The sequence below is a fragment of the Oncorhynchus tshawytscha genome, linkage group LG01 (genome assembly GCF_018296145.1).
Source record: "Oncorhynchus tshawytscha isolate Ot180627B linkage group LG01, Otsh_v2.0, whole genome shotgun sequence".
Taxonomy (NCBI): domain Eukaryota; kingdom Metazoa; phylum Chordata; class Actinopteri; order Salmoniformes; family Salmonidae; genus Oncorhynchus; species Oncorhynchus tshawytscha.
In genome coordinates this window covers 19568149-19592384 of record NC_056429.1, presented here as the reverse complement: position 1 = coordinate 19592384, position 24236 = coordinate 19568149, and the positions used below count along the sequence as shown (strand labels likewise).

General features: G+C 44.9%; 1 protein-coding gene across 1 annotated transcript in view; it reads right to left on the bottom strand.

The window, feature by feature from the left end:
- The window catches only part of tle2a (TLE family member 2, transcriptional corepressor a), a 46879-nt gene extending 26392 nt beyond the window's left edge, over window positions 1-20487 (bottom strand). The window contains exons 1-3 of the mRNA XM_042306459.1: window positions 20307-20487; window positions 19489-19553; window positions 9162-9307 (exon numbers count right to left, since the gene is read on the bottom strand). Of these exons, the coding sequence (XP_042162393.1) occupies window positions 9162-9307; window positions 19489-19553; window positions 20307-20319 (224 nt within the window). The 5' untranslated portion in view covers window positions 20320-20487. The remainder of the gene's footprint in view (window positions 1-9161; window positions 9308-19488; window positions 19554-20306) is intronic.
- Window positions 20488-24236: the final 3749 nt, after the last annotated feature.

Sequence of the window (24236 nt, the reverse complement as noted above, 5' to 3'; positions counted from 1 at the left end):
AAAGTTCCTTGCTCAGAACATATGAAAGCTGGTGGTCCCTTTTAACATGAAACGCTATTAGCACGCACCCCACTAACTAGCTAGCCATTTCACATCGGAAACACCAGCCTAATCTCGGGAGATGATCGGGAGATGATAGGCTTGAAGTCAATGCTTGAAGCATTGCGAAGAGCTGCTGGCAAAACGCACGAAAGTGCTGTTTGAATGAATGCTTACGAGCCTGCTGGTGCCTACCATCGCTCAGGCAGACTGCTCTATCAAATCATAGACATAATAACACACAGAAATACGAGCCTTATGTCATTAATATTTTCGAATCCGGAAACTATCATTTCTAAAACAAAATGTTTATTTTTTTTGTTTTGGTCCTGCAGTACATACCGACATGTACGCTACGGTCACAAGACACAGGCCTCCTAATTGTCCTTAGAATTTCTAAGAAAACAGCTGGAGGCAGGGCTTTCTCCTATAGAGCTCAATTTTTATGAAATGGTCTGCCTACCCATGTGAGAGACGCAAACTCGGTCTCAACCTTTAAGTCTTGACTGAAGACTCATCTCTTCAGTGGGTCATATGATTGAGTGTAGTCTGGCCCAGGAGTGTGAAGGTGAATGGAAAGGCTCTGGAGCAACGAACCGCCCTTGCCGTCTCTGCCTGGCCGGTTCCCCTCTTTCCACTGGGATTCTCCGCCTCTAACCCTATTACAGGGGCTGAGTCACTGGCTTACTGGGGCTCTTTCATACCGTCCCTAGGAGGGGTGCGTCACTTGATTGGGTTGAGTCACTGATGTGATCTTCCTGTCTGGGTTGGCGCCCCCCCTTGGGTTGTGCCGTGGCGGAGATCTTTGTGGGCTATACTCGGCCTCGTCTCAGGATGGTAAGTTGGTGGTTGAAGATATCCCTCTAGTGGTGTGGGGGCTGTGCTTTGGCACAGTGGGTGGGGTTATATCCTTCCTGTTTGGCCCTGTCCAGGGGTGTCATCGGATGGGGCCACTGTCTCCTGACCCCTCCCGTCTCAGCCTCCAGTATTTATGCTGCAGTAGTTTGTGTCGGGGGGCTAGGGTCAGTTTGTTATACCTGGAGTACTTCTCCTGTCCTATCCGGTGTCCTGTGTGAATTTAAGTATGCTCGCTCTAATTCTCCTCTTTCTCGGAGGACCTGAGCCCTAGGATCATGCCTCAGGTCTACCTGACATGACTCCTTGCTGTCCCCAGTCTACCTGGCCGTGCTGCTGCTCCAGTTTCAACTGTTCTGCCTGTGATTATTATTAATTTGACCATGCTGGTCATTTATGAACATCTTGGCCATGTTCTGTTATAATCTCCACCCGGCACAGCCAGAAGAGGACTGGCCACCCCTCATAGCCTGGTTCCTCTAGGTTTCTTCCTAGGTTTTGGCCTTTCTAGGGAGTTTTTCCTAGCCACCGTGCTTCTACACCTGCATTGCTTGCTGTTTGGGGTTTTAGGCTGGTTTTCTGTACAGCACTTTGAGATATTAGCTGATGTACGAAGGGCTATATAAATACATTTTATTTTATTTCAGTGAAATAGGGAACCGTTCCGTATTTTATCTAACGGATGGCATCCCTAAAGTCTAAATATTGCTGTTAAAAATTGCACAACCTTCAATGTTGTCATAATTACTTAAAATTCTGGCAAATTAGTTCGCAATGAGCCAGGCGGCCTAAACTGTTGCATATACCCTGACTCTTCAGGCAATGAACTCAAGTGACAATTTCACCAGGTTAATATTGCCTGCTAACCTTTCTTTTAGTTAAATATGCAGGTTTAAAAATATATACTTCTGTGCATTGATTTTAAGAAAGGCGTTGATGTTTATGGTTGGAGCACATTGGAGCAACTACAGTCCTTTTTCGCGAATGGGCACCGCATCGATTATATGCAACGCAGGACACGCTAGATAAACTAGTAATATCATCAACCATGTGTAGTTATAAAAATCAATCATAATCACTAGTTATAAGGTAAGTTTAATGCTAGCTAGCAACTTCCCTTGGCTTGGCTTCTTACTGCATTCGCGTAACGGGCAGGCTCCTCGTGAAGCAGGTGGTTAGAGCGTTGGACTAGTTAACCGTAAGGTTGCAAGATTGAATCCTCGAGCTGACAAGGTAAAAATCTGTCATTCTGCCCCTGAACAAGGCAGTTAACACACCGATCCAAGGCTGTCTTTGAAAGTAATAATGTGTTCGCAACGGACTTGCCACATTAAATAAAGTTGTAAAAAAACCAAATCTGCAATGTCGGTGTCCAAAATTACTGATTTCCGATTGTTATGAAAACTCGGCCCTAAATAAAAATCGGCCATTCCGATTAAAATCGATCGACCTCTACATTAGGACTGCTGAACAATTCATAAAAATCGCCACCGGGCAATTTACACCGACCCCCCTTGTACACTGCTGCTACTCGCTGTTTGTTTGTTACCCATGCCCCACCTATATGTACAGATTACCTCAACTAGCCTGTACCCCCGCACCGGTGCCCCTGGTAGAGGGGCAAAAAAGTATTTAGTCAGCCACCAACTGTGCAAGTTCTCCCACTTAAAAAGATGAGGCCTGTAATTTATCATCATAGGTACACTTCAACTATGACAGACAAAATTAGAAGGAAAAAAATCCAGAAAATCACATTGTAGGATTTTTAATGAATTTGCAAATTATGGTGGAAAATAAGTATTTGGTCAACAACAAAAGTTTCTCAATACTTTGTTATATACCCTTTGTTGGCAATGACAGGAGGTCAAATGTTTTCTGTTTGTCTTCACAAGGTTCACACACCCTGTTGCTGGTATTTTGGCCCATTCCGCCATGCAGATCTCCTCTAGAGCAGTGATGTTTTGGGGCTGTTGCTGGGCAACACGGACTTTCAACTCCCTCCAAAGATTTTCTATGGGGTTGAGATCTGGAGACTGGCTAGGTCACTCCAGGACCTTGAAATGCTTTTTACGAAGCCACTCCTTCGTTGCCTGGGCGTTGTGTTTGGGATCATTGTCATGCTGAAAGACCCAGCCACGTTTCATCTTCAATGCCCTTGCTGATGGGAGGTTCACACTCAAAATCTCACGATACATGGCCCCATTCATTTTTTTTTACACGGATGAGTCGTCCTGGTCCCTTTGCAGAAAAACAGCCCCAAAGCATGATGTTTCCACCCCCATGCGTCACAGTAGGCATGGTGTTCTTTGGATGCAACTCAGCATTCTTTGTCCTCCAAACATGACGAGTTGAGTTTTTACAAAAAGTTATATTTTGGTTTCATCTGACCATATGACATTCTCCCAATCTTCTTCTGGATCATTCAAATGCTCTCTAGCATACTTCAGACGGGCCTGGACATGCAGTGGGACACGTCTGGCACTGCAGGATTTGAGTCCCTGGCGGCGTAGTGTGTTACTGATGGTAGGCTTTGTTACTTTGGTCCCAGCTCTCTGCAGGTCATTCACTAGGTCCCCCCGTGTGGTTCTGGGATTTTTGCTCACCGTTCTTGTGATCATTTTGACCCCACGGGGTGAGATCTTGCGTGGAACCACCAGATTGAGGGAGATTATCAGTAGTCTTGTATGTCTTCCATTTCCTAATAATTGCTCCCACAGTTGATTTCTTCAAACCAAGCTGCTTAGTCTTCCCAGCCTGGTGCAGGTCTACAATTTTGTTTCTGGTGTCCTTTGACAGCTCTTTGGTTTTGGCCATAGTGGAGTTTGGAGTGTGACTGAGGTTGTGGACAGGTGTCTTTTATACTGATAACAAGTTCAAACAGGTGCCATTAATACAGGTAACGAGTGGAGGACAGAGGAGCCTCTTAAAGAAGAAGTTACAGGTCTGTGAGAGCCAGAAATCTTGCTTGTTTGTAGGTGACCAAATACTTATTTTCCACCATAATTTGCAAATAAATTCATTAAAAATCCTGTGATTTTTCTGGATTTTTTTTCTTCTAATTTTGTCTGTCATAGTTGAAGTGTACCTATGATGAAAATTACAGGCCTCTCATCTTTTTAAGTGGGAGAACTTACACAATTGGTGGCTGACTAAATACTTTTTTGCCCCACTGTATATAGCCTCGTTATTCTTATTGTGTTACTTTTTATTTTTTAGCCAGCTTGGTAAATATTTTCTTCTTGAACTGCACTGTTGGTTAAGGGCTTGTAAATAAGCATTTCACAGTAAAGTCCACACTTGTATTTGGCGCATGTGACAAATAAAGTTTGATTAGATTTTTACTTTATTTGACATACACCCTTCCCTTGTAATGTTTGACCTTTATATCAGCCCATCTATACCATACAACAGCAGAGGAATATACCGCACAAATACAGGCAAATATATTCCGATTTTTATTGTGAATTTAGCACAGAAGATAGGATCACTTTCAAAAAGATATGTCACAATTCTCTCCTAGTGTGTATGGGGGGTTGCCTGTAATAATTAGTCCATGGCTCAGACAGAGGTGATGTGCATAGAAAGGAAGGAGTGGATGGTGTGTAGATTGAGAGAGAAAGATTAATTGCTCCGTTCTGAACACCCCCTGATCCGACTAGCATATGTTCTGAATCGGTTCAAACCCCGAAAAATGTAATTGTTCATATAGTTCCTTTTCATTCATTTAAGCTGTGAAATCTACATCGTTTTCACATTTAGCTCATTAATTTACCCTACCAATTAGCACAGCTAGAGCAGCTTGCTATGGAACGTGTAAGGTAGTTGTTTACACGTTTAATTGGTCAGTTAAGTGCAGGTCTGAGATGCGACAGAAATTTCACGGGTGAGTAGAGGGGGATGAAAATTACTTCACTGAATTACAGAATGATATACTAAATAGGAGGAACATTTTTTTGTGAATAACATAATTAACCAGTTCAAGATATGAAAATAGTGGTTCTGTTCCAGAATACTAGAGGACATGATGGTTTTGTTCCTGGAGAAATGGTCATTTCCCAAATTTTGGGATTTGTTCCCTGAACCGGTTTCAACCCCTGGTAGAGATAGTAGAGAGAGAGAGAGAGAGAGAGAGAGAGAGAGAGAGAGAAGCGAGAGAGAGCGAGAGAGAGCACAGTGTGAGAGTAAGACACAGTGTGAGTGTAAGACAGAGAGAGAGAGAGAGAGAGAGAAAAGAGTGATATGGAGTCTGCTACATGTCAGCATGCTCTGCCCATCTCTCCCTCACAGTGACAGCAGATAAGATGATCATCGGAATGCGCTACGAATCTGTAGCCTGTCAGCACTCAGACAGCTCTGTCAGCAGAGCACCATTACCCCAAGCGCACACACACACACACACACGCGCACGTGCCACCAGACTACACGAAATACACACGATCACACAGATGCGCGTTTGTGCACTGCAGTGCCCACACGCTCGATCACATGCACTATACCTCAATCAAAACACCATAGTGTACTCCCGGGTGGCACGGTGGTCTAAGGCACTACATCGCAGTGCTAGCTGTGCCACCAGAGACTGATTTCGAGCCCAGGCTCTGTCACAGCCACAGTCCATGGGGCGACGCACAATTGGCTGGTAGGGATATCCTCGTCTCATCGTGCATTCGCGACTCCTGTGGCGGGCCGGGCGCAGTGCACGCCGAACAGGTCGCTAGGTGTATGGTGTTTCCTTCGACACATTGGTGTGGCTGGCTTCCGGGTCGGATGCGCACTGTGTTAAGAAGCAGTGCGGCTTGTAACAGAACATTTAAATGAGCGATTCTTATTGGATGAGTCCAGGTCGTAGTCTTCACCTTGTTCCCAATGAGCGCGTGTCAAGGCTTGGACACAAAACGCCCCACTGACAGCTAGAGGGAAATTAATATACACAACAAATGCACGCGTGTAGCAAAGTCTTATGAATAGCGTATGGTGCGGAGTAGGACAGGCCGGCTGGTGCGGAGTAGGACAGGCCGGCTGGTGGATGGTTGTTCGTATTGTGCTCGGGGTACATTAAGGCCATTTACCCCCTCCAGTTGTGTGGATGTTCATTTTACATCAAATTCATTATTAATGAGTTTTTCCTCTGCAGCAACAGAGCACATTCCCCCTCCATCCCAGTCCCCCCCTCATCTTGTCCTCCCTTTTAAACCCCCACCCCCAGCGCTCCACTCAGTGTAGCCTTTCAAGGGTGGGGGCAGTGCTCTTTGTACTAACTAGCATGTGTGAGTTTACAGTAAAGATAGTGTGCGCACACATGAGACTAGTTTACTGTAGACGGTCCTTTCATGAATACATGCTCAGACCCACCCTGCTCACTTAAGCACCAACCAGTAACCACCAAACACATGCTCAGTCACACACAATCCCACAAAGACAGGCTGTGCCACACACACACAAACAACCCTGAACCATAAACCTTGAGACAGACATAAACCCAATGTTCCATCCGCTCACACACAGTTGTTTTGAGCACAGTCCTGGTATCAAAACAGTGTGATCCTGTCAGAGCAGGAGAGAGAAGTGGGTACTCTGTTCTCTGAGTGGCAGCATGGTAACAGTACGAGAGCCTCTCCTCCATGCTAGACCTCCATACACAACAACATCAACACACTGTTAGATGTGTGTCGGCGCTGACGTTCGTATGGAAACAGTGTTTCTATGTCACACATTCCCCAGTCAAGACAGATCTGTGTGTGTGTGTGTGTGTGTGTGTGTGTAGAGAGAATTACTGTAATGAGAGCCCCATGTCAGCAGCTCCCTCCAGTCTGCTGATTAGAGGTTGTGTAAAGAGCAGCTGCAGAACACACACACAACTAACTTGGCAGGCACAAACAAGTTCATTTCATGCAGTAGCAAGTGACCCACACATCTAGCTAGGTTTAATGAATGTCTTCCTCTATGGGGTCCGGATACTGTATCTTGTATCACACACACAAAGAACAAGAGGGTCAAACACACACAGAAAGAGACCAGGAAAGACACATAGCCCATTACTCCTAATCCCTTTACCTTGGTCTCTTTCCTGCCTCCTAATCCACTTAAGCAACAACCATCAGGCTCCAGCCACGATCAATAAGGCCAAAATACTAACCTAAACCCTGCTATTTCTAACCCAGGTCTGAGTGTGAGGCTGCATTCAGCTTGTCAGTCTCTGTCCACTCTGTTGTGTGCGTGCCATGCGTTTAAACCTAGAGTAAGACTGATTAGGCTGTCAGTAATAGGCGAGTGTGTGCTCATGAGATCCTTGGTGGCGAGAGACCTGCAGCTTTCCTGTCTGTCTGCTGAGGGATGCTAAGCAGGTCACCCCTAATCCAATAGACTGGTGTCTGTCCTAAACATGCTTTGCATAACACTGTGTGTGTGGCTCGCTGCTGTAGAATGCTTAAGTCGAATCTAGAATCTGCCAAAGAATGCAATTTATAGTTGGGGGATAATGAATTCAGTGTTAATCCAGCAAGCTTGATTCTTGCCAATTCATATTTAGTTTATATTAAATGCAGACTTTTGCCCCTACCTACATGTACATATTACCTCAATTATGTCTACTACCTCGTACCCCTGCACATCTACTCGGTACCGGTACTCCTTGTATATAGTTTTGTTACTGTCATTTTATTGTGTTACCATCTCCCTTTTTGTAATTGTTTTACTTTTTGTCTCTGCATTGTTGTGAAAGGGCTTGTGAGTAAGCAGTGGCTTGTGAGTCCCCCAGTGACTTTTGGGCGATTATGGGATCTCTGTTCTAATTGGGGTTCCAAAGCCTTCTATTTTAAGTTAATTGCAATCATTAATGTCTTTTAGCCAGGTTGCGATGACATAGTAGACAACTCTCTCTGTATTCAATTGAGGCGTCTGATATTGGCAGCAAGGTCATCATGATGCTTTGACAGGGAACATACATTAGCTAGGAGGATAGTTGGAGAGGTGGGTGGCTTTTTCTGGCTCTGACGTGTTGCCTCACTACGCCCTTCTTGACTTGTGTTTTGGTTTCTGTCCTTTCCATTTAATCCGGTATGTCTGGAAAACACTCCCTCTCCCCATTCAAAGTGTGCCTTAGAAGGATTAGCCCGTCCTTCTTGTAGCAGAGCACATCTCCGCTCCCCAGGGAGCTCCAGCCTCCAGGTGATCCCAACACTACGCATTTGATAAGGAAGAATCATGTTGAGATTGCCAGAAGGTTGAGTTCGATGTTTCTGAACATACTGATCACATCTGTACACTTTATAATCCACAAAGGGGTTGGGGAATTATCCACATTAAGGTATCACATAGAACAAGAAAATGTGCTGGCTTGTTTTTAAATTGCTGGCTTGTTTGAGAGAAACGAGTCACTGCCATACAGCGCCACTGGAAGATATATCTGGAATCAGCCAGGCCTGTTTGAACGCTGGCCCCCTGTTTGTATAGGGAGCCTTTCATCCGGGAGCTGGGTAGAGGGAGAGGGGGCCATACAATAGAAGTTAGCTGGAGGAGAGGGTGGATGAGCTGATTCTGGCTGGTCGAATCAAAGCGGGGGACCGTGTGAAGGTGTGCCAAGAGAACAGAGAGAGGCAGAGCAGGCTGGGAGGCAGGCTGGGACGACACTGACAGCTAGAGGCCCACAGTCAAAGCCAGTCAGGCCAGCTCGGTCTACATTCTTACACATCAACCACACATATAGACATACAGGAAGACACGCACTGAAATGCACACATACATGTTGGAATATTGTTATGGAGTCTCAATCTTCTGAAAGTCCTTAACAACAGAGCCCCAACCCATCCCCAATGCCCAGCAGCCTACGGAAGGAAAACTCTCTCAAAGCCTTGAAATGCATAAAAAAACTACTCGTATACAGTTAACGACATCCAGAAGATGCACGTTCCAGTTCATCAACAAACGTAAAGGATGAAGAAAGCCTGTGAGCCTCCATCCATTGTTGTGGTTTTCTCCATTTCCTTTCCGTGGCCCATTTCTCCAATGTACTCTCTCTTCTCCTCCCTCTTCCTCCCCCTCAGTACAAGCTGAGGTTGGGTCAAGTGGGCGTTCTAGAACAGATCTAGTATATAACCAACCCACTCCTGCTTCTGGTCATGGTAGCCTAATAAGATGTTAAGCAGCTCTCCAAACCCTCGTGGCCCCTGTGAGCTACATAAGCTGTAAACTAGCACATAAACAAACACGCACACAGAGAGAGAGAAAAGGCTGCCGTGTTGAGTTGGGTACTAGGGGAGGTTGTGTACCTGTGGTACTGGGTCTGGAGGAACTGGAACTCCTCCTTGATGCGGTCCAGGGTCTCTGGGTAGGTGAGCTTTAGGGCCTGGGGGGCTCCCGAGGCTGCAGCTGCCGCCGCAGACGCTGAAGACCCAGGGGGTGGCTGGAGAGGTGCCTACGCAGAAAGACAATAAGCACTGTCAGCATATCTTGTCAAAAGTGTGAACATCTTTCAGACTCTATATACAGGTCACTGACAAAATAAACGATACACCGACATAAAGTTTCTTAATAGGGCATTGGGCCACCATGAGCCAGAACAGCTTCAATGAACCTTGACATAGATTCTGTAACTCTATCGGAAGGATGCAACACTATTCTTAGACAACAAATACTAGAATTTGGTGTTTTATTGATGGTGGAAAATGCGGTCTCATGTGCCGCTCCAGAACCTCCCACAAGTGTTCAACTGGGTTGAGATCTGGTGACAGACGGCCATGGCATATGGTTTACATCGTTTTCATACTCATCAAACCATTCAGTGACCACTTATGCCCCGTGGTTGCAGCATCAGCATTTTTATGCATGACCCTAAGCATGATGGGATGTTAATTGATTAATCAACTCAGGAACCACTCCTGTGTGGAAGCACCAGCTTTCAATATACTTTGTAGGTTTCATTTACTCAAATGTTTCCATTAATTTGTCAGTTACCCGTACATAACCAGTATGTTTTGTGGTGATTTGGTAATAATGTTATACCTGTACACGTTTTATCACTGCATGTTTACATTCCAAGTCAGGTTAACATCCTTCACGCATGACTCTAATACCAGATGTGTGCCCAACACTAGTCATCTCTGTGTGTGGGTCCTATGAGAGATGTGATTGTATGCATGGGGAACAGTTGTTGTGAGCTGGAGAGCCATGATGAGTTTCCTGGAGCTGAAGAACAAAGCTGAAAGACTCGGAGGGGTGTGAGCACAAAGGGGGGATGAAACTGTCGGGAAACCAGGAGAGACAGGAACCATTGTGATGGGACAAAAAAAGTGTCAGGGCCAGATGTGTGAGGGAAACCGGGAGGGGAGAACAAGGGGCTCTTGACCAAATTAAGACACTTGTTTAATATTAAGTCTGGGTTGAAAGGAAGGAAGGAGAGAGGGAGAATGGGTAGGACACCATCAGGAGTAGCACCCCCAGTAGCCTGGCCCTCCTCTCTCTGGAGTAGCACCCCCAGTAGCCTGGCCCTCCCCTCTCTGGAGTAGCACCCCGGTAGCCTGGCCCTCCTCTCTCTGGAGTAGCACCCCGGTAGCCTGGCCCTCCTCTCTGGAGTAGCACCCCGGTAGCCTGGCCCTCCTCTCTCTGGAGTAGCACCCCCGGTAGCCTGGCCCTCCTCTCTCTGGAGTAGCACCCCGGTAGCCTGGCCCTCCTCTCTCTGGAGTAGCACCCCGGTAGCCTGGCCCTCCTCTCTCTGGAGTAGCACCCCGGTAGCCTGGCCCTCCTCTCTCTGGAGTAGCACCCCCGGTAGCCTGGCCCTCCTCTCTCTGGAGTAGCACCCCCGGTAGCATGGCCCTGCTCTCTGGTCCCTCTCTGCAGGGCTTCGAGCAATTAGTTAGCAGGGCCTCAGAGGTAATGCTGCAGGACAGCCAGACAATGGGCCGGACCTTGGGCTAGCGACTGTCTGTCTGTCTGGGTCTCTATCAATGGAGGCCCACCCCTCCGCCGTGGTGCTAAAGCTACATTGAAGGATATACGACAGGCCGTTCACACCACTGCTCTCTTTAATGAGAACAGAAGTGGTGTGTGTGTGTCTAGAGGAAATAATTGAGTGGGTATAGCTCCACTCATGGGCCCTATGCAGAAGAATGTTATTGGTTTATAAAGTGACATTAGTCACATTAAGTAGATTGCCTGTTCCTTCTGCTGGATTCCCTGGTGAAGGGGGAAACTGGAGAAGGGAGAGGTCAAGAGAGAGGACATATGGAAGCGCTCGGTCCTGCATGTGAATGCACTGTGGATCTGCACAGCACCGCTAAAAGCAGGTGTGTGTTAGTATGACATAGGTAGACAAGAAATATTCACCGTCATAGTAAGGATGAAGCCAGAGCTGGAATGTGAAGCTAACTGAAGCCGGCAAGCTTTAGAAAACCCAGAGTAGATCTAGCTTAAATCGTAGTACACCCCTCAGGTCCACTGAGGTTCAAGAGAGGGGCTGCTCATTGTTCCAGCCTCTAACGAGCTCCTCTCCCCTGCCTGCTTGCCTGCGCTCCAACTCAATCTGCTGGCCAGATCCTCCCCCTGAGCATAGGCAGGGGCACACAGACTCCCTCGCTCTCACACACACACCAATTACTCTTCACAGGCCAGAGAAAGGCGCCTCAGGAACAAGAGCGCCAAGGCCATTTTGTAGGAGGCGAGGGAGGTAAGGAGGGGGAGGGGGAATAATTCTGCCCTTCTCTCCACCTTCCACTCCCTGTTTTCTTGTTTTTCACCTCAGTGTGTGCGCGCGCTGGAGAACAGCGCAGAGAGATTTTTTTGAGACAGAAATGGCGAGTGTGGGATCGAGGCTGACCCAGTAGTTGAGTTCGGTGATGGGGGAGATTTATGAAGACAGAGGAAACTGCTGCCTGGGCTTCTGCTAACATCAGCCATTCTGGCTCTGATGCCCAGGTGCTGTTATGATTCAGGCCAACGTCAGAAAAGATGCCTGCAGGTACACAGCAGACCCCTGTGGCCCCTCACAAAAACAACAATATGGAAGAGTGGAGTGCTGCAGAGCAGACCCTCCTATTAGCTGTCAGTCAGATGACTCACTGATCCCTCTACCTCACTGGTCAGCTGCTCTGGTTTAGTGTGTGATGTCAGAGGTCACACTGCTGACCTGATCACCATTGGATTACCCAATCACCCACCCAGGCATCCAGCCAGATAGGACCCAACTAATCCTGTTTGTCCCTATAGGAAGTCAGGGAATGTGCCAAGCTCCAAGCAGCCATGTTCCACCGAGCCATGAAGAGCCAGAGGCTAGAGAGCACCATCAGGGTAACGGAACCATAGGCAGTCAGGTGGCTGATCAGATAGCAGCCTTCCTCCCTGAGTCCCCTGGTAATCTGCCCTGGTCCAGCTCAGCAAGGAATACATTGTAGTGATTAAATCAGGCCCCAGCTGGGAGCAGTAGTGGTGGAAAGGAGAAGAGGTGAAGAGGCATCCCGGGACAGTAATGTCTCTAATCAGGCCTAAGTTGTCTTTAATGGGCCTTTAAAATAGGCTGGAGGAAGGCCTACAGGGACACCCCAGCCAGGGAAGACAGCCGCTAGGTGCTGGGCAGCACACACAACCTGCTGCTGCAAATGACTGATGCTTCATATAGAGTGTCTGGCTGCTATTAAAGTCCTACATGTTAACACACACACACACACACAGAGCGAGACATGCACACACAGAGCGAGACATGCACAGACACACACCCTCTAAGGAACAGTGGGTGTGGCATTCCCTGCATGCAATCAATGTTGTTTTCCTTTTACTCCTTCTAATTAAACCAAATAGCACCAAACCACTATGACCTCACATCCCTTGATTCTCCCCAAAACACACACGACGCAACACGCCCACACACATACACGCCAAAAGCGTGCGCACACACACCAAAGGTGAAGCCCCTTGAAGACTTCAGTTCTTTGTGTTACCTGCACTTCTATGCCAAGCGGTCTTCTCCCAGTCTCCAACAGCATAAGAACTGGGAACCAATCTAGCCAACGAACCATCCTGCTAATTACACTGTGCTTTCCCACAGAGCCGATTGTTCCGAGTAAACAGCCACCATGCTCCCTCACTGCTGGGGCCCTACCTGCCTGTCTGCCCGCCCGTCTCTGGGGACACAGTAGTGGGAAGGAGGGCACGGCAGACCTATCCCCAGCCCCCAGCTGGAGAACCATAGAAGAGTAACAGCCCCCTGCCCCCCTCCACTCTCACCCAAGCATTCCCCTACTGATTTAAACAACAGTGAAACATGGCAATATATTGTCCTTGCAGAAAGCTTTTGAAGTTCAAGCCTCATATCAAATTATTCAAATAGTCAACAAACCAGTTATTTGCATTTTAAAGCACCTCTGTGGGTGGATGACGTGCACGCACGCGCACACAAATACACGTAGACAAACACACGCACAAAATTGATCACAAGCGCCAGGATCTCTGCTGTGATGTGGGAGTGAATGAGAGAAATGCCCCAGTTCTCTCTAACTAAGGGGAGGGCTGCTAGGCACCACTTTCATTTGCGCTACACCTTTTTTTCCCCTCGCTCCTGAAAGCTTGTTATTCAAATGTCCCCGCTGTCAGTGTATATAGGCGGTGCATAACTGTTTGGTTGTCAGCTTTGTTAATTGCTGTAAGTACCTTCCTTTATTAGGTAACCCACCCACAGCCGGTTTGTTCTTCCCATGGCTCAGACTTAAGCACCACACCTCCAGAGCTGGTTTAAACCTTGCCCAAAAACCTCTCCTCTGGCAGGCAGGCAGCCATCTAATCGAATACTGGAAATAAAGAGCTAAGAAAGCTGGGTTACCTGGCGCTTCCCTCCTAGCCCATCACTCCCCGGCGCTTCCCTCATAGCCCATCACTACCCGGCGCTTCCCTCATAGCCCATCACTCCCCGGCGCTTCCCTCCTAGCCCATCACTCCCCGGCGCTTCCCTCCTAGCCCATCACTCCCCGGCGCTTCCCTCCTAGCCCATCACTCCCCGGCGCTTCCCTCCTAGCCCATCACTCCCCGGCGCTTCCCTCCTAGCCCATCACTCCCCGGCGCTTCCCTCCTAGCCCATCACTCCCCGGCGCTTCCCTCCTAGCCCATCACTCCCCGGCGCTTCCCTCATAGCCCATCACTACCCGGGGCTTCCCTCATAGCCCATCACTACCCGGGGTTTCCCTCATAGCCCATCACTACCCGGGGCTTCCCTCATAGCCCATCACTACCCGGGGCTTCCCTCATAGCCCATCACTACCCGGGGCTTCCCTCATAGCCCATCACTACCCGGGGCTTCCCTCATAGCCCATCACTACCCGGGGCTTCCCTCATAGCCCATCACTACCCGGGGCTTCCCTCATAGCCCATCACTACCAGGCGCTTCCCTCCCAGCCCATCACTCCCCAGTACTGCTGAAGTGGACCTGTCCAGAATCAGCTCAGTGGGAGTCCTGGATCAATCAGGGTCTGACGGGAGAGCAGGAGAGTCTGCTGACTGGGCCAAGAGAGCTCCAGGAGCCTGCTGGCATTACTGGACCTCAGAGGAAGAGGGGGGTGGGGGTGGAATGGATACATGTACAAACAGAACTCTTAATCATTAGGTGTGATTGTAGATCTACACTCTACAGCCAGACCTGTGTAGTGTGGTGCATTTTCATAAGCAGAGTTTGGTTCGGTGAGCTGACTCTGGTGGACGTCTTACTGCTGACATTGTCGTGCGATTCTACATGTAGAATCGGTTTGGAAATTACATCCAGCACTCTGCTCAGAGGTGCTAAGTACTCTTGGCCGGCAAACGCTACCGGTAAATGGAACTGGATGCTAAGCATTGAGAACAGCAGTGCTGACACATCTACTACTAGTCCGCATTATGCTGATTTCCAAGAACTGTAAGGTGGAGCTGGTCTCCTTGGTCAGCTATACTAAGCAGTCTGCCTGCCACAGCAAAATGTTATCAAATAAATGTCTCACTGCTATGTAACAAAAATGAGGAAATATGTTTCACACATCTGCATGTCAGGTGTTTACCTAAACATTAATTGAACTTCATCCATTGTATGGCTTCCCAACGTTTTGAAAAAAGTCAAATAAAATCACAAGAACGACTCTAGCAAGAGCAGATTTCTGGATATATATTCTGTTACATATACAGTGAGTACACAACATTAGGAACATCTGCTCTTTCCATGACAGACTGACCAGGCAAAATGTATACTCAGTACATTATACTCACTCTACCATGCTTTTCACATTAAAGGAAACTTGACAAACAACGTTCCATAAAGGATTATATATACACTGAACAAAAATATAAACGCAACATGTAAATTGTTGGTCCCATGTTTCATGATATGAAATAGCCCAGAAATGTTCCATATGCACATAAAGCTTATTTCTCTCAAATTTTGTGCACAAATTTGTTTACATCCATGTTAGTGAACATTTCTCATTTGCCAAGAAAACACATCCACATGAAGGGTGAGGCATATCAAGAAGCTGATTAAACAGCATGATCATTACACAGGTGCACCTTGTGCTGGGGACAATAAAAGGCCACTCTAAAATGTGGTTTTGACACACAACACAACGCCACAAATGTCTCAAGTTGAGGGAGTGTGTTATTGGCATGCTGACTGCAGGAATGTCCAACAGAGCTGTTGCTAGAGAATTGAATGTTCATTTCTATACCATAAGCTGCCTACAACGTCGTTTTAGAGAATTTGGCAGTACGTCCACCAGCCTCACAACCACAGAACACATGTTCTGCCCAGGAACTCCACATCTTGCTTCTTCACCTACGGGATTATCGGAGACCAGCACCCGGACAGCTGATGAAACTGAGGAGTATTTGTCTGTAATAAAGCCCTCTTGTAGGGAAAAACTCATTCTGATTGGCTGGGCCTGGCTCCCCAGTGGGTGGGCTCCCAGGCCCACCCATGGCTGCACCCCTGCCCAGTTGTGAAATCCATAGATTAGGGTCTAATTTATTTATTTCAATTGACTGATTTCCTTATATGTACTGTAACTCAGAAAAATCGTTGAAATTGTTGCGTTTATATTTTTGTTCAGTATAGTTTCATAAATTGTTCCCTGGGTCTTCCAAACATACTTTAATGAAAGCCAATGACTTTGGAGACAGGCTTTCAGTGTTTCAAGCCTGTTGTGGTTAAAATGAAACAGAATCTGTGCTTTCTTTCCCAACCCAGCGCCCCTCTCCCTCCAGGATGCATAACCATACATTTGAGCTGTGGTTGGTAGCTAGCTCCCCAGGGGATGCAGTGTAGAGTTGGTGGATGAGATGGATTGGGTTAAGAGCTGTAACCACAGCGCCACGTTCTGTTCTGTTCTCCCTTTAGTCCTACAGCTGGCTGGGGTGAGGGTGCACTAAGTTTGTTTAGAGCCCTCTCACTCTTCTGTCAGGGTACTATGGGCATGGTATGGAGAAAACCTGAAGGAGGTAGAATTTCCTCTCAGGAAGTGGCATAAATAATTTAAAAATTACTAGTAGAATCTATTTTAACCCAATTCAACTACTATCAAATATGTACACGGTTTTATTGATTAAATACAGTGTAATGTCTGGTGCTAGCCATCAGAAAGTACACCTTGAATTATTCCACATTGTTGTATTACCGCCTGAATTCAAAATGGATTAAATATATGTTCTCACCCATCTACACACAATACCCCATAATGACAAAGTGAAAACATGCTTTTAGAAATGATAAGCAAATGTAATGAGAATTAAATACAGAAATGTAATTTACAGAAGTATTCACACCTGAGTCAATATTTTATAGAAGCACCTGGCAGTGACTACAGTTGAGGGTCTTTTGGGGTAAATCTCTAAGAGCTTTGCACACCTGGACTGTACAATATTTGCCCATTGTTCTTTTCAAAATTATTCAAGCACTGTCAAGTTGATTGTTGATCACTGCTAGACTGCCATTTTCAAGCCAGCCATTTTCAAGCCAGCCATTTTCAAGCCAATTTAAATCAAAACTGAACTAAACCACTCAGGAACATTCAACATTTTCTTGATAAGCAACTCCAGTGTAGATTTGGTATTGTGTTTAAAGTTATTGGCCTGCTAAAAAGGTGACTTCATCTCCAAGTGTCTGTTGGAAATCAGACAACCAGGTATTATTTAGGATTTTGCCTGTGCTTATAGCTGTATTCCATTTATTTTTATGCAAAATAAACACTCCCCAGTCCTTGCCAATGACAAGCATACCCATAACATGATGCAACCACCACCATGCATGAAAATATGAAGAGTGATACTCAGTGATGTGTTGGATTTGCCCCAAACATAATTATTTGTATTCAGGACAAAAAGTACATTTCTTTGCCACATGTTTTGCAATATTACTTAAGTGCCTTGTTGCAAACAGGATGCATGTTTTGGAATATTTTTATTCTTTATACGCTTCCTTATTTTCACTATGTAATTTAGGTTAGTATTGTGGATTAACTACAATGTTGTTGATCCATCCTCAGTTCTTATATCACAACTATTAAACTCTGTTTTAATGTCACCATTGGCCTCTTGGTGAAATCCCTGAGCAGTTTCCTTCCTCTCTGGCAACTGAGTTAGGAAGGACGCCTGTAACTTTGTAATGACTGGGTGTATTGATACCGTACACCATCCAAAGCGTAATTAATAACTTCATCATGCTCAAAGGAATATGCAGCGTGTGCTTTATTTTTACACATCTACCAAATCGGTGCCCTTCTTTGCGAGGCATTGGAAAACCTCCCTGGTCTTTGTGGTTGAATCTGTGCTAGAAATTCAGTACTCGGTTGAGGTACCTTACAGCTAATTGTATGTGTGGGGTACAGAGATGGGGTAGTAATTCAAAAATCATGTTAACCACCACCATTGAACACAGAATAAGTCCATTCAACTTATTGGTTAAGCACATTGCTCCTGAACATATTTAGACTTCCCATAACAAAGGAGTTAAATACTTGACTCAAGAAATTTCAGCTTTTAATTTGTTAGTAATTTCTCAAATTCGACAACAAAAAAAATCCACTTTGACATTGGGTATTGTGTGTAGATCAGTGACAATCTCAATTGAATAAATGTTTAATTCAGGCTGTAATGCAACAAAATGTGTAAAGGGGTGTGAATACTTTCTGAAGGCATTGTACGTGTTCTAGGGACAAAGGTGCCCCATTAACCTCTGTTCCCCACCCTGGCTCCGACCATGCATCATACTTAGCATTAGGGCCTAATCCCCATCCCTAGGAGGACATGGATGTGAAAGCACTCTCAGGGTGGGGTGTATGGTTGGCATGGAGGAGAGACGAGGGTAACTCTGTTTCAAATAGAAACTTATACGATAGGCTACTTCATATAGAAGGCATGTACTGTATTTTTGCAAAAAATATGTATTGATTCCACACAACAAGTACATTAAAAAAACATAAATCTGACATGAGTAAAGTTTATAGCACAAATATTTAGTTACCAGTTCAAAGTCAATTCAGATTGCAGTTCCTGGTACTGGGTGTCTAGAAAACCTCATTTATAGACTGCCTGATACTTTTGTTCGAATCAAACAAATCAAAAGCACATGCATCATCAATAAGATGAATGCCAGAGAGGAAAAACTCATTCTTGAAAACAGTAAGTGACACTTCACTGGGTAGCCTGTTGGTTAGAGCGTTGGGCCAGTAACCGAAAGGTTGCTAGATCGAATCCCCGAGCTGACAAGGTAAAATCTGTAGTTTTTTTAAATATATTTTTTTATTTAACTAGGCAAGTCAGTTAATTAAGAACGAATTATTTTTGTTCGATGTCAGCCTAGGAACAGTGGGTTTAACTGCCTTGTTCTGGGGCAGAACGACAGATTTTTACCTTGTCAGCTGGGATTTGATCTTGCAACCTTTCGGTTACTAGTCCAACGCTCTAACTACTACGCTACCTGCCGTTAACCCACTGTTCCAAGGTCGTCATTGTAAATAAAAAAAATTGTTCTTAACTGACTTGCCTAGTTAAATAAACAACCCAAACCCTTGCCTAAAGTTGACTCACCCCTCAAATAGACTGCCGAGTGTGGAAAGGACAAACAAACCTAGACCACTCCATCATCTAGGCCAATACAGCCTACCATTTGGATAAATCGAGGTTGGATGTTCTAATTTGACACTTTAAAGTTATACCAACAACAGGAGACCAGAATTTGTACAGAATGAGTTTCCCTAAAGTTCTTGTTTTGCCAGATTCTGGCGGTATAAATCCCCTCTGTTTATAACAGACCCATGTTGGATTGAGTTTACACCGCTCGTCGTTCAAGTACTAAACGTAAAATGAGTAAGGGTTTGCAATGTTGCAGCATGTGTTACTTTTTGACCAACATGATCACAAAGGAATTCCGGATACAAATAGCATAGATACAATGACAGAGATAAAAATGGAACAATAAATCATGTAGCAAGTTTATGGCCCTACCTCTGTATACATTCTTGCTCAAGTTGTTTCCTTTATTTCAAATAAACTTACTTCAATAGACAGAGAAAGGTTAGATAATAATGTATAGATCGCTGAGGTTTTAAAGTATCGCCCCAACAGAATTACCGAACGTTACATGCTAATCGTACTTACCGGAGGTCGGTTTTGAGGAAACATTCTGGGCGCCGAATTCTTTAAAAAAAATATCTTCTTCCTCCCTTATGGGCAAAAAAGGACAGAAATGGAGAAGACGTTATATTGTCGGTTTCAGAGACGCATTTGGCTTGGTTTCAGAGGCAGTAATGGCAAAGCTAGTCTCGGCTCGCTAATTCCTTGCTCAAGACTCCCTTTGTTCTGATCTATGTTCAACCCACAGACAAATAACATTCGATGTAGTAAAGATGCACCCAGTCCACGACTAAATGTTTAGAGGCCTCGTGACTACGCACTTCGAATGAGTAAAATGGCACCTTTTCTTCTCGTAAATACTCCCCTCCCCGGTGTATTCTCACCTAGAATAAAAAGCAAATGTGGCTAGGTTGTACTGTGGGTTCTGTCGGACACCACCACATTCAATGCAGCCGCAGCCTCTTTTGTCTCGTTCGTCGCCCTTCTCCTTTACAACACTGCTCTCCTCACACTCCCACCTTTTCTGGTCCTCGCCTGATCTTCAAGACATAGCTGACTTGTTTTCTTGAGAGAGAAACTAAAGGGACATTTGCTAGACAGAATGAGAAGGGAGTATCTCGCTATTCTCGTTGATCAAGCCAGCATAGGACTGGAGCTAAGGTTTCGCCTTTCTGTCCTTATTTATGAACAACGCATCTAGCCTACCCACTCTAATGAAAGAAGGCCAAATCTGTTTGCTGGTGTTAAAACATTTCAGACCAATGACATACAGTTTGCCAATTGCTCTTGTATAAATAGTCTAATGATATTAGTAAAGTAAACAACCTTGTTGATTTTCTCACCATGCGTGTACATTTTCTACTCAGTTCGTTCATTCGTGTAGCCATGCAAATGAAGCCCGCTTTGTACTTAAACAATATATATTTGCGATTCCTACATTAACCATGTTATAATTGTATATACACTACGTGTAGCTTACAATAGAACGTGGGGTACAATGGAATCGTTCAACAATTGAATGAAATCTCCACGTGGGGCTCGACCCAGTCACAATTAACGCTGGTGAAAGTAACCAATGAGTAATCCGAACACCCACGTGGGGGACACCGACCGTTTGTTTATTGGAGGATGCTGGTAGTACAGTGCTCCAAACGTCAATCAAGTAGTCTGAACCCGCTGAGAGGACAATTTAACCCTTTAGACGTGATAGTGATGAAGTTGTGGTAGACCTACAGAACAGTGTCTATAAAGCTTATTTCCTCTTCCCACAAATCGTATATCGGTGCACAAATCTTGAATGTTGCATATATATATATATTTACATATTTTTTAGTGTATCTTTTTTATATATATTTTCTTATATATATGAGAACATATATTGTCAGGCCCTATGATAAAATGATATTCTAAATCTGAGTAATGTTCATTTTTGGACATCTGAAATAAACAATGAACATGAGTAAAGAGAGCATCCCACCTCACAAACAAATGTATTTAATCTCATAATTAGTTAATATTGCAAGTATGGTACAGAAGGAAAGCTATAGCTGTAAGCTTTAAAAATGTTTTTAAAACAGACATTTTTGTTGTCGCTGATTTGAAAACAACACAGCATTGAGACTTGCACTCTTGATGATCCAGTGAGTAATACAATGGTGATTAAAGTCAAGCACCTGCATATTACAGTGTGTATTGTTTGTTCCTTTAAACTTTAAAGAATCAAAAATAGCATTAAAAGAGGAAAAATTCAGAGACATTTATTGGTATTCTGGTGGCACGACCCCTTTAGCAGGCCTCATAATTAGAGAGACAGATATTGAAAAAGCAATTTTCTGACAGTGAAAATCACAATCTGCCAGGGGTGGAGTTGGAAAATACAGAGTGAGAGTGAGAGAGTGAGAGTGAGAGAGTGAGAGTGAGAGAGAGAGAGAGAGAGAGAGAGAGAGAGAGAGAGAGAGAGAGAGAGAGAGAGAGAGAGAGAGAGAGAGAGAGAGAGAGAGAGAGAGAGAGAGAGGGGGGGGGGGGATGCTAAGAAAGAGGAGCCAGTGTGAGAGTTAGAGATTGAATGAAAGAGAGTGCCCAAGGGTGGTAGAAAAATAGAGTGAAAGAGAGAGAGAGAAATGGGAGGGTGAGAGAGAGAGAAATGGGGAGGGGAGAGAGAGAGAAATGGGGAGGGGGAGGGAGAGAGAGAAATGGGGAGGGGGAGGGAGAGAGAGAAATGGGGAGGGGGAGGGAGAGAGAGATTTTATTGCAATTTTTTCCCAATGAATTTTAATGCAGCTTGCTGGTCTCTCTCCCAGGGTCTAGGATCACATTTATTAGAATAAAAAAAGTTGTGCGGAATGCAATGTATTGCAGGCTTCTGCTTGGAGATGTTTCATGTAGTAGGAGGTCGGGTAGGGCGGGCAGCGTAGGGCAGGCAGGCAGCCAGCAGGATGTATGGGTGTGCGTTGTGTGCTGGAGAAGGCATAATAATAGATGATAGAATGTGATCTGGTAGAAGTGAAGGACACACATTATTGCTATAGGCAGGTCAGCCCAGAGAGGGGGTGATACTAACTGGGGTCTGATTGAGGCCTGCAGATCCCAGTGCTGTCTGGTCTGGAGCACAGCACTCCTTTCAAAGTCCTCAATCACCACACCATTGTTATGGAAGAGGCTCTTTTGTTTTTAGGAAAATGTCCTGTTGAAAAGCAACTAGTCCATATGATCAACACACTCCTTTTATATAAAGGCCCTTCCCAACAATGCAGAGAGAAAAATATATAAAAAATAATAACATGAGGAATAAAAACACAATGAGTAACAATAATCTGGCTATATACATGGGGTACCAGTACCGAGTTAATGTGCAGAGGTACAGGCTAGGAGGTAATTGAGGTAAATATTGTATGTACATATAGGTAGGAATAAAGTGACTAGGCAACAGGATATATAATAAACAGTAACAGCAGCATATCTGATGAGTCAAAAGAGTTAGTAAATTCATGCATTTCACATCAAGTTTTAACATAGAACTAAGCTGTTTCAGTACATCCATCTCAAATGAAAACAAGTGATAGAATGAGGTATCATATTGAACCGATGGGGGGCTGGGTACCCCCAAATGCCCCCCACCCCCACATGCTGGGGATGGCCCCTGCCCAGCAGGGGGGTGAGTGACAGAGAGACAAGGCTCCAGTGTTGTTATGAGTGCCCCTCCCCCCAGCAGACAAGCCTGGTGTCAGCACAGAGACAGCACAGTGATTTATAGGTCTCTCTTCTCCTGGGAACCCGCCTCCCTCTCCCATTCCCTCCATCCCCCACTCCATCCCTCCATCCTCCCTCCTCTCTTTCCTGCTGGCCCCTGGGGGAAAAGAAGGGGTAATGACCCACATCAGCAGCCACACACAGACACACACACATACAGTGACACACTTTCACGCACTCAGAAATAAACACAAAATACACAGACGCACACACACACACATACACACACACTCCTGACACAGACTCAGGCACATTAACACCCACCGGCATGTGTATCTGTGAACTCAGGATTCCACTGCTCTCCTTTCATGTTGCATTCCCCGCCCACTCAACAGTCCCTCACATTCCTGATGCAATATGATGCTATATGTCCATACTACACTGGAAACTGAAACAATATACCACATCTGAATCGATGCGTTAGTTACATACAGTCATATAGGCCTACCAGTATTTAGGAGTGATACAATTTTGTATTTTTTCAAATACTTGTTCATTGCTCTTTGTGGATGCGAACAACAACATCAGGCATTGCTCAACCAAAACTACCTACACATCTCTTTGGAATAAACCATGGGTCACCATAAAAATACAATTCCCTTAGCTTAACAATGTTTATGCAATATGACTATGACATTTTTTGGGGATCTTTGAAGAGGTCATTGTCAATATCTGACATAAGCCTACTGTAGGCTATAGGCCATCATTGTAAGTAAGAATTTGTTCTTAACTGACTTGCCTAGTTAAATAAAGGCTCAATAAAGTAAATATTCTCTTGTTCTCTGTATGATCAATATAACGGATATAGCCTATGTATTTAATACAGTCCAGTATCTTGGCATAAGCAATTCATTTTGAATTCAAACACACTCTGCAGAAGGAAGAGATGTTGGCCTAACATTAACTTGCAAATTACAACTTTTTCACACTGCCCTGTCATTCATTACATACAGTAGAGTGGGACCTGTTCTTTTCTCACATCTAGAAAAACCTGCTCATGGGCAGTCCCACCACATAGGCTATTCCCTATTGTATGTTAATCATGGGCTCGCTACATTTTCAAAAAACATAAATAAAAAAAATGATATTTGTATTTAATGCTTCACACTTGTTATCAACCAGCGTTTCCAAGCAGAGGTAAGAATGCCAAACCATCTCCATCTCGAGTGAGCCCCTCCTATACGTCCTGGATCCTTGCGCCAGACCCATCTCAGCGGAGGCAGAAAATCTTCAATTCAGTGTTGAACATCAGCATGCGCATTAAAAAGATAACTAGTGGTGGAAAAATGGTCTTATTTGAGTAAAAGTACAGATACCTTACTAGAAAATGACTCAAGTAAAAGTGAAAGTCACCAAGTAAAATACTACTTGAGTAAAAGTCTCAAAGTATTTGGTTATAAATATACTTAAGTATTAAGAGTAAAATGTACTTAAGTATCAAAAGTAAAAGTAAAAGTATAAACCATTTCAAATTCCTTATTTTAAGCAAACCAGACGGCGCAATTCAATTTTGTATTTTTATT